Source organism: Setaria italica, chromosome I (assembly GCF_000263155.2).
Source record: "Setaria italica strain Yugu1 chromosome I, Setaria_italica_v2.0, whole genome shotgun sequence".
NCBI lineage: Eukaryota > Viridiplantae > Streptophyta > Magnoliopsida > Poales > Poaceae > Setaria > Setaria italica.
Genome location: NC_028450.1, coordinates 40,359,167 through 40,370,621, shown reverse-complemented (window position 1 = coordinate 40,370,621; position 11,455 = coordinate 40,359,167). Strand labels below are relative to the sequence as shown.

Sequence of the window (11,455 nt, the reverse complement as noted above, 5' to 3'; positions counted from 1 at the left end):
CACCGCCAGTTCCACCCCCACCCCCTCCATCTCGAACACCGCCTGTTCCACCTCCACCTCCTCCTCTGTCTGGAGCACCGCATGTCCCACCTCCACCACCACCTCCTTCTCAACACCGCCTGCTCCACCTCCACCACCACCTCCTTCTCAAACACCGCCTGCTCCACCTCCACCACCTCCTCCATCTCGAACACCGTCTGTTCCACCTCCACCTCCTCCTCCGTCTCGAGCACCGCATGTTCCACCTGCACCACCACCTCCTTCTCAAACACCGCCTGTTCCACCTCCACCACCTCCTCCTTCACAAAGTTTTCCATCCATAAGTAAAAGAAATGATGTGGCAGCCACTCATCCACCTCCGCCTCCCCCACCATTGCCATCCCATGTTACTTCTGCACCACCAGGGCCACCTGCACCCCCATTACCTCCTCCTAAGCTAGCTGTGGCCAACAATGCTTCACAGAAGTCATCAACAATCAGACCACCACCACCTCCACCAGGCCCCCACCCTAAGGTTTCGTCAAATTCTTTACCTAGCAAGGGAAGTGTTGTCAGTTCTAACCCTCCCCCACCTCCAGCATTTTCGTTTGGTGCAAAGGACCGTAGCACAGCCCGCTCCAAAAGTCCTAGAAGTTTACGTGCCAACCAGCCATCTAAGAGAACTCCGCTGAAGCCATTGCACTGGGTGAAAGTGTCAAGAGCGACACAGGGAAGTTTATGGGCTGAAACACAGAAGTCTGATGAAGCATCTAGGTTTGAAAACGTTTTCTGATGGAACTTTTTTGTAGTTGAATGAGTTTTGTGGGGGTACATTAACGTACTAGTACATGTGTATCTTTATCAGGGCTCCGGAGATTGATATTTCTGAGCTTGAAAGTCTTTTCTCTGTAATGATGCCGAATATGGAGGCAAAACGACAACGACAACACCCTTCTGTTGCAACAAAACAAGAAAAAGTTCTTCTGGTACTTTTATCTATACCCATTTGTGCAACCATTCTCATAGTAGTGAAATGACAGCAAAAGTGTAAAGGAAATAACATTACACTTCTCTTGTGCAGATTGACCTTCAGCGCTCAAAAAATTGTGAAATTATGCTGAGGAACATTAAGATGCCACTGCCTGATCTAATGGTAACTAAAATTTTACTTTAGTTGAAGTGATATTATCTGAAGGTACCAATATCTTTGTAGGGTTATTCTTGAGACGTTAAGAATAAGTAATTTGACAAACCTGATCTTTAGGGGTATATCTTAATAAACTAGTCACATGTATCCTCAAAAACAATATTTGCCAATTGTAGTGATTATGTGGATGTTAACGTCTTGTTTTTTTCAGGGTTCAGTGCTTGCTCTTGATGATTCCATAGTTGATGGTGATCAAGTAGATTACCTAATAAAGTTCTGTCCAACTAAGGAAGAAATGGAACTACTCAAGGTACATTTTTCTACCCACCATTTTCCTCTTTGAAATATCATTAGGCCGCTCATGATTTGTATTTTTGGTACACTAGCTTTGTTTCGTCAGTTTCCTATATATATTGAAGGGTGAATATTTCAACTTTTCAGGGTTATACAGGCAAAAAGGAGAACCTAGGGAACTGTGAACAGGTCATCTTTTATTTTCCTTGTGCTATTATATTCTCCTTAGGTGATGAATTATGTTTGGCAAACAGTTGAAAAAAAGTGCATATATCATCAATAAGGGATAGGAAAATAGGTTGTTTCTTACGTGAGACATTAATGGGAGGTCGAACTACTTCCTCTGTTTTTAAATGCTGGCACTTTGGATCAAATCACACACACAAAGAAAGTCACAAATTGAGAAATTTCAGCCTAAAAAAAGCATGGAAAACTTCAGAGTGGAGGGTGGTAGATGATGACTAAAGAGTTATTAGGGTTGTCCTGGAAATTCCACCCAGAAGATTAAGAGAATTCCAAGTATCTAGGTTTAGGATTGGTTTACATTGAGCATAACCAGGAAGCTTGCACTTGCACCATGCACCGCAAAAAAGTACGATGGACATGGGCACAACTTAAATACTCATGTCTAATGTTTGTCTGTTTCTTGTGAGTTGGCATGGTGAGATGATCATGTTCTACAATCTCTTTGCATTTTCATGTATAGCTACTTTACCTCTGGACGTATTTTATATAATTATATGGTCTGTATTCGTCAATCCGTTCCATGCGCCATAAATGTACTGTTAATCCCTGAAGCACTAACTTCATTCTTTTGTGCCTGTAGTTCTTCATGGAAATGATGAAAGTACCTAGGGTGGAATCAAAACTGAGAATCTTATCATTTAAGATAAAGTTTGTTACACAGGTCAGAAGAGCATTGCATCCTTGTGAAATACTTTCACCTCATGGAGTTGTGTTTTTGTTCTTGTAAGAAATATTGAACATTAAACTATCCCTGCATCGTTCTTTATGTTCTTTCAGGTTGCAGACCTAAAAAATAGTTTGAGTACCATCAATTCTGTTGCTGAAGAGGTATGCTGTAGTCAAGTAATATCCACTCTTATTCTCTGATATGCAATGAATGTTCATGTATAATGTTGTATGACCAGGTTAGGAGCTCTGTCAAGCTTAAGCGAGTGATGCAAACGATTCTTTCTTTGGGGAATGCATTAAACCAAGGAACTGCTAGGGGTGAGTCTGCGAGCTAACTGCAATATCAGTATTCAACATACAAATAAATAATAACTAACATGCAGGAACACAATGCTAGGTGTATCACATTATCAGTTTTCTTATTCATTTTTCATACATAGTGGGATTATGCTTTTATATAGAAAAATACATTGACTAAAGCAAATTTGGAATTAAAAAGATAGCCAGGGGTTAAGAGCTGGAACAAGACTTTTACAACTGAAATTACAATATTCCATCCATAGCATGTCTGATTTTGCTACAAGTATTACGTTCAAGTTCTTTTTGAGTCTCGCCTCTTTTGCTAATGCTTTAATCAACTTGGAATGCAATCAAGAAATATCACTCATAAAAACTTTCCAATTGATACTTCTGTTATTTCCTTTGGGCAATACTTTTTAGTTGTATGCCAAAACTAACTAGATAATCAACAACAGCCTTAAACCATGGGTATGCTAATTTACTTGTAAAACAGGACTCAACCTTATGAAAAATTGATAGCAGAATGTTGGCTCTATCATTTTTCAGGTGCAGCTGTTGGATTTAGATTGGATAGTCTTCTTAAGCTCAGTGATATACGGGCACGTAATAATAGGATGACTCTCATGCATTATCTATGCAAGGTGTGACTCCCTCCCTCCCCCCTCCCTCACTTAAGAGATTTAGTCTAACAAGGTTATCGCTAAGCATATTGCTGACATAGCGCCATCACTTTGTGGCATCATGGTGATAGATCATATTGAAGAACTACAAAATCTAGTATTATAGTTACAGTTAATGTTCTTCCATTCAGAAGCAGTACCTTGATCCACTTGATTCATTAGTATGCTGAAGAGTTGATCTGTCCTCAGGATTTTTTTTTCTTATGCTGTTCTTTACAGCAGTAGCTTCCAATAATCAGTAAAAAAACACCTCAACAACAATGAGTTCTACCTGCTGCTGGCTCCTTCCAATAAAAAACGTTGTCATCAATTAATGTGTGTCACTTTGGACTAGTTTGCTTACTTCCATTGTATTATCATTGAGTTTCGCTACAAATTGTATTTTTGTACCAATCTGTGTAGGCACGTTTGCATTTTATGTTGATGAACTCTTTCTCAAAGTTTATTGTTTTTACAGGTTCTTTCGGACAAGCTTCCTGAAGTTCTTGACTTCAACACGGATCTTGCACATTTAGAACCTGCCTCAAAGGTAGCTTTGAATTGATGCTAGATTGCTCCATGGTGATTTTAATCTTAGCACTTACAGCTGAAGTAAAAACAGATACAACTAAAGGAGCTGGCAGAAGAAATGCAAGCAATAACTAAAGGATTGGAAAAAGTCGAGCAGGAACTAGCGACATCTGAAAAGGATCCTCCAGAGACAGAGATATTTTACAGGGTTTGTTTCCAGTATTTTACTGTAAAAAATGCAATTAGAGTACATAGTGATAGATATTGTGAGTTGTGACTTGGTTGTGGAAGAAAGGCACACCAAAGACAGTTTATCCCTAGCTATTTCTTGGGGTCCTGTTCCTTGTTCTTTCATTTGTATCTCTAGTGGGCACATTAGACTAATGCCGAAAAGGTGAAGATACCATTGCCACACTGTTAGCATATTTATTGCAACCCTCAGAAGATTTTCTTCTTTTTATTTCAGAAATTGAAGGAATTCCTTGCTGATGCCCAAGCTGAAGGAAGGTCATTAGCTTTGCTTTACAGCACCGCGGTACGTCAAGATTCGACAGTGTCGATACCCTGATGCCTGCCTTCTGCTTGCAGCGCACGTTTTGTGCTAAATTTTGTTATTTTACTTGCAGGGCAAAAGTGCTGATTCTCTAGCACATTATTTCGGTGAAGATCCTGTGCGATGTCCTTTCGAGCAAGGTATTTTATTTTGAGCTGAAAGGCTTAGTTATCCTGCTAGTGTGCAAAGCTAAGCTTAATGGCCCACAAAAAGCTAGATGGATGTTTATGGTTGTGGGAGACATGTTTAAAAGGAAAAAAAAGTCATCTTGGATATTAAAATCCAATCGAAATGTTTTTGAAGAGTCCTTGTTCCCTAGTGATTTTGACATGAAACTGAAACCATCTACTTCTTGCAGCTTTGCCCTTAGTAAACACCTTTGATCATTTTACAGATCGGAGTGCACCGAAATTTCTAAACAGTTCTGATTACTTGCTTTTTTGTTTTCAGTTGTCTCAACATTGCTAAGCTTCGTGAAAACGTTTGAGCGTGCCCATGCTGAGAACGTGAAACAGATGGAGCTGGAAAAGAAAAGAGCCCAAGCGGAAGCAGAAAAAGAGAAGGCCAAACTTGGTGCTCACAAGAAGGGGGAGTCGCCGAAGCCTGGAGTTCCAGACCGGTGACTCACTGTGTCGCATCTGGATAGCATGCATTTCACTAATTCCCTGCCGCTAAAACACCTAAGACCTGTGGCAGAAAGTTTTGTAGCACTCCTTCAGCTAGTATGACAAGGTAAGCAGCTACAGGAACGGGGCGACTGACATTTCATCATTATAATCAACATGACAGCAGCACAATCCCTCAAAATTTGTTTGTGCTGACACTAGCTCTTACAGTTTTTCCTTTCAGGGAGATAGGTGGGAGTAATGCTGTGTAGTACTGATATGAGAGTTCACTGAATAAGCAGATAATCTGCAAGTGTACTACTGGTTCTTTGTACTTAGGAGTTCCAGATCTGTTGCCACTGTAAAGAAAGGCCCTGCAACAGCGAACACGTTTAGTTTACTACGAAGGGAGAGGTGCACTTTCCCGGCTAGTGGTTACCTTGGGGAAATCCCCTGTTTTACGATAAATAGTTAATCATGTGTCCATACATGTAAAATGTGTACATTTCTCCATGTACTTACTGATGCTTATGTACAGAACGACCCAACATTGTAAAACGATCACTGGATCCAGAGACCCTGTATAAGCTATGCCAACACGCTCAATCATCTGCCTGGAGTCGCCAGGAGGCTATTTGCCTATTTTTGAACCCAATCATTCTTGTCGAAACCTGAATACCTGATAGGAAGATGATGCGAACCTGTCATTCAACACGGCCAAGGCATTACGATGGATGATCGGATTCGTAGAACGAGGTGTGGTATGCAAGCCGTGCGGTCCATTCTATTGGTCTAACTGTGGCGGCGTACTCTCTCCGTTTAAATTGTAGATCAATCCAATTTTCTTGGAGACTCAAACCATTTTATATTTGACTAAAATTATAGAGAAGATTACAAAATTTATGGCACCGAATAGATATACTATGAAAATATATTTAATGAAGAATCTAACATAAATTATTTGATATCATAAATGTTAATATTTTATTTTTATAAATTTAGTTAAACTAGAGACGTTTTGACCTGGGAGTACCTTACATTTGGTAAACGGAGGGGTTAAGTATAGTGCGCCGCCGGCGCCGGCACTCCAGGCCGCCGCCGCCCTAATGAGGATGACGGAGCAGTAGTTGGCGTCTCGATCGCTTCCAGCTCGTCACGGCAAAATGCTCGAGGCCCCACATGGCAAGCAATCTCGCGCTTTTCCGTAAAACAAATCCATTAAAAACCTGATCCGCTTTTCTTAGCCGGAGTCCTCGAGGTGCACGCTATGCTCCGACGAGCACACGCCTCCCACCCCGACGCCCCAGAAAAAGGCCTTTCCCCTCCTCCTGGGGCACTGACAACACAGCTCGCAGGCAATGTATCCGGTACTGACATGTGGACCGGTTTCTCTGCGGTCCCACCACTCAGAGAAACAAACCACACAACACGGGTGGAACCTCGGAGTGGCAGCCGTACCGTATCCGGAGTGGCTGACGCATAGAAGGGGACTCCAGATCGGACGGCTGGGGACGCAACCGCGGACGATATATACCTCCGCCTCCGCCTGCTCCCATGGCCACCGCCGCATCCACCTCCGCCGCCGCCGCCGTCCTCGCGTCCCGGCTCCTCCGACGCTCGCCGCGCCTGCTGCGGCGCCTCAGCCTCTCGCGCGCGGCGCCAGCGGCACTCTCGTCGTCGAGCCGCCCCCTCGCGCCTCTCGCTCGCCAACCGCTCGGCCACCGCGCTCGGATGGGGCACACCGCCGCAGCGGCCGCGGCCGCCGGACCAGCGCTCGGACTCACCAAGCCCAACGCCGTCGAGCCGCCTCAGGTGCGCGTGTGTGTAATCGCGTGGGGGCGGCTGTCTGTGACTCTGAGATTTCTATCTACTGCTTCGAATCGCCGTGGATTCGTTTGCTCTATCACTAGCCAGCATCCATCCGCAGAAAGAAAAAAGCTGCTACTGTCTTAGGTCGTGATCATGACTTACTGTTCAGACGCTAAAACAAGTGCTACATCGAGATCAAAATTAGCGTTTTTCCTAACCAATACAGCATCTTCGTTAAGATTTACCGATTTGATCCGTTGGAAGTCCCTTCTTTTCTCCTGCAGTGAGCTTCAACTTGTGCGCTCCTCTTGTTCTTCCAGATCACCTTTTCCGCTAAAGACTTTGAATTCTCCGAGTGGAAGGGCGATATTCTCGCCGTCGCTGTCACAGAGAAGGATCTGTCCAAGGATTCCGACTCCAAATTCGAGAATGCCGTCTTGAAGAAGCTGGACAGCCAGCTCGGCGGTCTCCTGTCGGAGGCGGCGGCGGAGGAAGATTTCACGGGGAAAGCCGGGCAATCGGTGGTTCTCCGCGTCGCAGGGCAGGGTTTCAAGAGGGTGGGCCTGATTGGTCTTGGCCAGAACGCCCCGTCCACCGCCGCTGCTTGCCGGGGCCTTGGCGAGTCTGTCGCATCAGTTGCCAAGGCTGCTCAAGCTAGCAGCGCTGCTATTGTTTTTGCCTCTCCCAGTGGGATCCAGGAAGAGTTCAAGCTGACTGCCGCTGCAGCAATTGCTTCTGGTATTTGATGCTCCTGCACATGTTCTTTTCCTTTTCTGATATGATGGTTACCGAGTGCATTACATTGATGCTGAATTTTCTGCCGCAGGAACTGTGCTCGGGTCGTATGAGGACAGCAGATACAAGTCTGAGTCAAAAAAGGTGCACCTGAAACAGGTTGATATTATTGGACTGGGTTCTGGTCCGGAGGTGGATCAGAAACTTAAATATGCTAATGATCTTTCGTCGGGCGTGATATTCGGTAGAGAGCTCGTGAACTCTCCCGCCAATGTCCTTACCCCTGGTCAGTAGTTTTCTGAGTGAACTTTGATCGGTTTGCATATATCTCTTGTCAGTATTTACTTATAGCAATCATCCTCTGTCCTTCCAGCTGTGCTTGCGGAAGAGGCATCAAAGATCGCTTCCACGTACAGTGATGTGTTCACTGCCACAATATTAGACGAGGAGAAATGCAAAGAGTTGAAGATGGGATCCTACTTGGCGGTTGCTGCCGCCTCTGCTAACCCCCCTCACTTCATCCACTTGTGCTACAAACCCACTGATGGGAACGTCAAGAGAAAGCTGGCTATTGTTGGGAAGGGTCTAACTTTTGACAGGTTAGTCATACTTTCAACATATTTCATGTGTTAATAAAAAGGAAAGATATGATTAGAAGTAGACATGAAGGTGTTGCTTTTTCTTAATAATTTGTCCTTGCTCTTATACTTGATTCACCTATGAATCCAGTGGTGGCTACAACATTAAGACTGGGCCAGGCTGCAGCATTGAACTGATGAAATTTGACATGGGGGGCTCTGCTGCTGTGTTTGGTGCAGCTAAAGCGTTGGGCCAAATCAAACCTCCTGGAGTAGAGGTACTTCAGTTGCAGATACTAATATGAGTGGTATCTAGGTTTCACCCATTTTTCTGCATTTGCTAAATTCCAATGATATTTCTCCTGTCGCAGGTTCACTTTATAGTTGCTGCCTGTGAAAATATGATTAGCGGCACAGGCATGAGACCTGGTGACATTGTGACTGCTTCTAACGGGAAGACAATTGAGGTATGTTTCTTCCAACACATTACAACAGGCCAGAATCTTCATGATCCGTTGGATGATTTTCCTGATTGTTTGAAATGTAGTCCAAGCAGGTCATCGGATCATAGTTCTTATGGTTAATGTTGTCTGGCCTTTATTAAACTGTTCCTTTGTAAATGCCTTTCTTCAGGTAAATAATACTGATGCAGAGGGAAGGCTTACCCTTGCTGACGCATTGGTCTATGCTTGCAACCAAGGTGTTGAGAAGGTAATGAAACATCATCTGTTTTTTTGGTACATGTTGTCGTCATGGTTATTCCTACTCATTAACCTGAATTCCTCACTTTAGATTCACAAATGACATTAGCTCTGTTCCGTCAAGACAAAAAAAATGACCAACCTAAGGAACTAGTTGGCATTGTAGAATGAAGAAAGAGGCAACCAAATTCATGCCTGAAAAGGATCCAAAATCCAAACCTGGGTTGTTGGGGGGGGGGGGGGGGTACCACCAATTCATCTATTCCATTAGGGAAGAAAACATATGCACTAAAAGGAAATGTTTATTTTAATGTCAGTTGCGCCTGTCAGTTTATAATGACAACATGCTAAAGTGCAGAATTACAGAAATTTTGCTGTGCATTGGTTATTTGAAATTCAGTTTAGCTTTATTAGTCTTTTTAAAACTTTTAGATACTTTGCCTTTTGGAAGGCTATGCAAGGAGGCAATATAATGCTGGTGTTGTGTTTGTTGACTCATCTGTAATCATCATTTGCAGATTGTTGATCTGGCAACACTAACTGGTGCTTGTGTTGTTGCACTTGGGCCTAACATTGCTGGTAAGCTCAACAGAAATCCCCTCCCAGTCTCACCTGCACCCCTGTTCCACTCACGGTGCTTTGAACATGGAACATCAGGCTAGTTTGTTTTTGCATACTAAAGGACATATTTTCTTCAGGGATTTTCACACCAAGTGATGAGCTTGCCAAGGAGGTTACCGCTGCTTCTGAGGTATCAGGCGAGAAGTTTTGGAGACTTCCACTGGAAGAGAGCTACTGGGAGTCCATGAAGTCTGGTGTTGCTGATATGGTCAACACTGGCGGTAGGCAGGGTGGTTCTATTACTGCTGCTTTGTTCCTGAAGCAGGTACATATGTCTTCATCATGCTTGCTTTTGGCCTCGCCACCTGAATGAAATTTTAGCAATAACTAACCAGCAGTACTTTTTGTATCATAAGAGTGATGTGTGATCCTCCTTGTCTGCTTGGCTGAACCATTCATTCACGAGAAAATTCATTGCGTTAACGACCGTTTGCTGAGGATTTTTTTAAAGCAGTTCACTAATGGCGTGTTGGTGCCCTCATTTCTTGCAGTTTGTTGACGAGAAAGTCCAGTGGATGCACATCGACATGGCGGGGCCAGTGTGGAATGACAAGAAGCGTGCTGCCACCGGTTTCGGAGTCTCCACATTGGTGGAGTGGGTCCTCAAGAACTCCTCTTCCTGAACACAAACACATACGCTTTTCCTTTTCCAAGCGGGACCCGGGAATGCAGGACTACCATGGTTTTTCTTTTGTTGTTGCTACCATTTTATAGTTGCCACTTGCAAACTCCCAGCAAAGCGGACGGCGCTTTTGGTATACCAAGTGGGGTGTGTGTGATACTGTGATAGAATAAGCATAAGGGTTGGAATTGGAACTCCTGTTGTGTCATCAGTGACGGAGTGTGCTGGGTCCTTTCCATGAAAGTAGCGCGCTGCTGCTTCCGTGTAACGATCTCCGTCGAATGAAATAACGTTTATTCCTTTTGTCTGTGCCCATGGCGCACGCCAAACTGCCAAAGAAAATTGCATTGGGACTCCTGCGCCATCATCTGCTTGTGATTCTCCGGAGATGTGGTTGCCTTGCCTCTCGCTTTGCGTCCGCCTCCAAGAGGGTACTCTATTGTATCCGTGCGACGTCATTCTCAGGGTGTGCGAGATTGGCATGTAGAGTAGTTGATGCGTCTCGTGCTTCTCCTCCCACTCGGGAGACCATACAAGTATACAACTGTGTGAGCGTGACGGGCCGACGGCCAAGGCAAGTCGCTCGCCGGTGACACGCGGCCGCCCGTGCGGCGCGCAACGTTTTCCCTCGTGTGTGTGTGTGTGTGTGTGTGTTCTTCTGCTCTTTTTCCTTTTTTTATTTTGATGATGATAGGGGATCTGCCGACCCTCGTGGGCCGAATAAGGAGATAATAGAAGCATCCATCGTGGGCCGGTTCTTTATGGGCTATAAGCCGGAACGGCCTTTCGGCGTTTCTTACTTGTGCCACAAGAATGTGGGTGGAGGAGAAGCAACGCGCACGGCCGCCGCGCCGCAAACAGAAGGAAAGGCGCGGCACGACACGGAGCCATCGCAGCCGCAGTTGCCCCAGGGCCGCCACCAGGCGCACAGCACCGCACGCCGGCAGGTTTCCTCCAGGCAAGCGTCCCCTTTCTCTCTCTTCTCGCCGCTCCCTCTTGACTTCTTGAGTTCCGAGATGCCTGGGATAGTAGGATCCATCTTGCTGTGTCTGCTTATTTTCGTGGTTTTGTGTTGATGCAAGAGAAGTTGAAGGTGCCTGAATGCTTTGCAATAATAATGCTCTATTGGAGGGAGGGCGTATGGGTTCTATGAACTTGATAGATCTAGTTGTACTACAGGGGCTCGATTGCTTAGCTTGTTTGGTAAATAAATGTTCGGACTGCCTGAATTTGGTGAATAGTTCCGACTTCCATCTGCATCTTCCACTGAATAGGGTAGAAATGGGAATTGATCAAAAAAGGTTATGTAAAATCTGAATGGTCTCCAATCTTGGAGAACAGGATATTACTGTTGAATTCTACTCAGCAGCAGTTGATTCAACTCACCATCATGTAAAGGCAGAGTT

The 11,455-nt window shown here is 44.6% G+C and overlaps 1 protein-coding gene across 1 annotated transcript in view; it reads left to right on the top strand.

Annotated features, from left to right (window-relative positions):
• Nucleotides 1-10,352, top strand: part of LOC101756960 (formin-like protein 7) — a 14,676-nt gene extending 4,324 nt beyond the window's left edge. The window contains exons 5-28 of the mRNA XM_022828914.1: nt 10-753; nt 845-965; nt 1,061-1,132; nt 1,338-1,436; nt 1,568-1,609; nt 2,247-2,327; nt 2,444-2,494; nt 2,572-2,653; nt 3,182-3,276; nt 3,773-3,844; nt 3,917-4,033; nt 4,292-4,360; nt 4,452-4,518; nt 4,829-4,998; nt 6,463-6,795; nt 7,113-7,530; nt 7,619-7,813; nt 7,901-8,126; nt 8,257-8,383; nt 8,477-8,572; nt 8,739-8,816; nt 9,325-9,385; nt 9,505-9,692; nt 9,919-10,352. Coding sequence (XP_022684649.1) covers nt 10-753; nt 845-965; nt 1,061-1,132; nt 1,338-1,436; nt 1,568-1,609; nt 2,247-2,327; nt 2,444-2,494; nt 2,572-2,653; nt 3,182-3,276; nt 3,773-3,844; nt 3,917-4,033; nt 4,292-4,360; nt 4,452-4,518; nt 4,829-4,998; nt 6,463-6,795; nt 7,113-7,530; nt 7,619-7,813; nt 7,901-8,126; nt 8,257-8,383; nt 8,477-8,572; nt 8,739-8,816; nt 9,325-9,385; nt 9,505-9,692; nt 9,919-10,050 — 3,736 coding nt within the window. The 3' untranslated portion in view covers nt 10,051-10,352. The remainder of the gene's footprint in view (nt 1-9; nt 754-844; nt 966-1,060; nt 1,133-1,337; nt 1,437-1,567; nt 1,610-2,246; nt 2,328-2,443; nt 2,495-2,571; nt 2,654-3,181; nt 3,277-3,772; nt 3,845-3,916; nt 4,034-4,291; nt 4,361-4,451; nt 4,519-4,828; nt 4,999-6,462; nt 6,796-7,112; nt 7,531-7,618; nt 7,814-7,900; nt 8,127-8,256; nt 8,384-8,476; nt 8,573-8,738; nt 8,817-9,324; nt 9,386-9,504; nt 9,693-9,918) is intronic.
• Nucleotides 10,353-11,455: the final 1,103 nt, after the last annotated feature.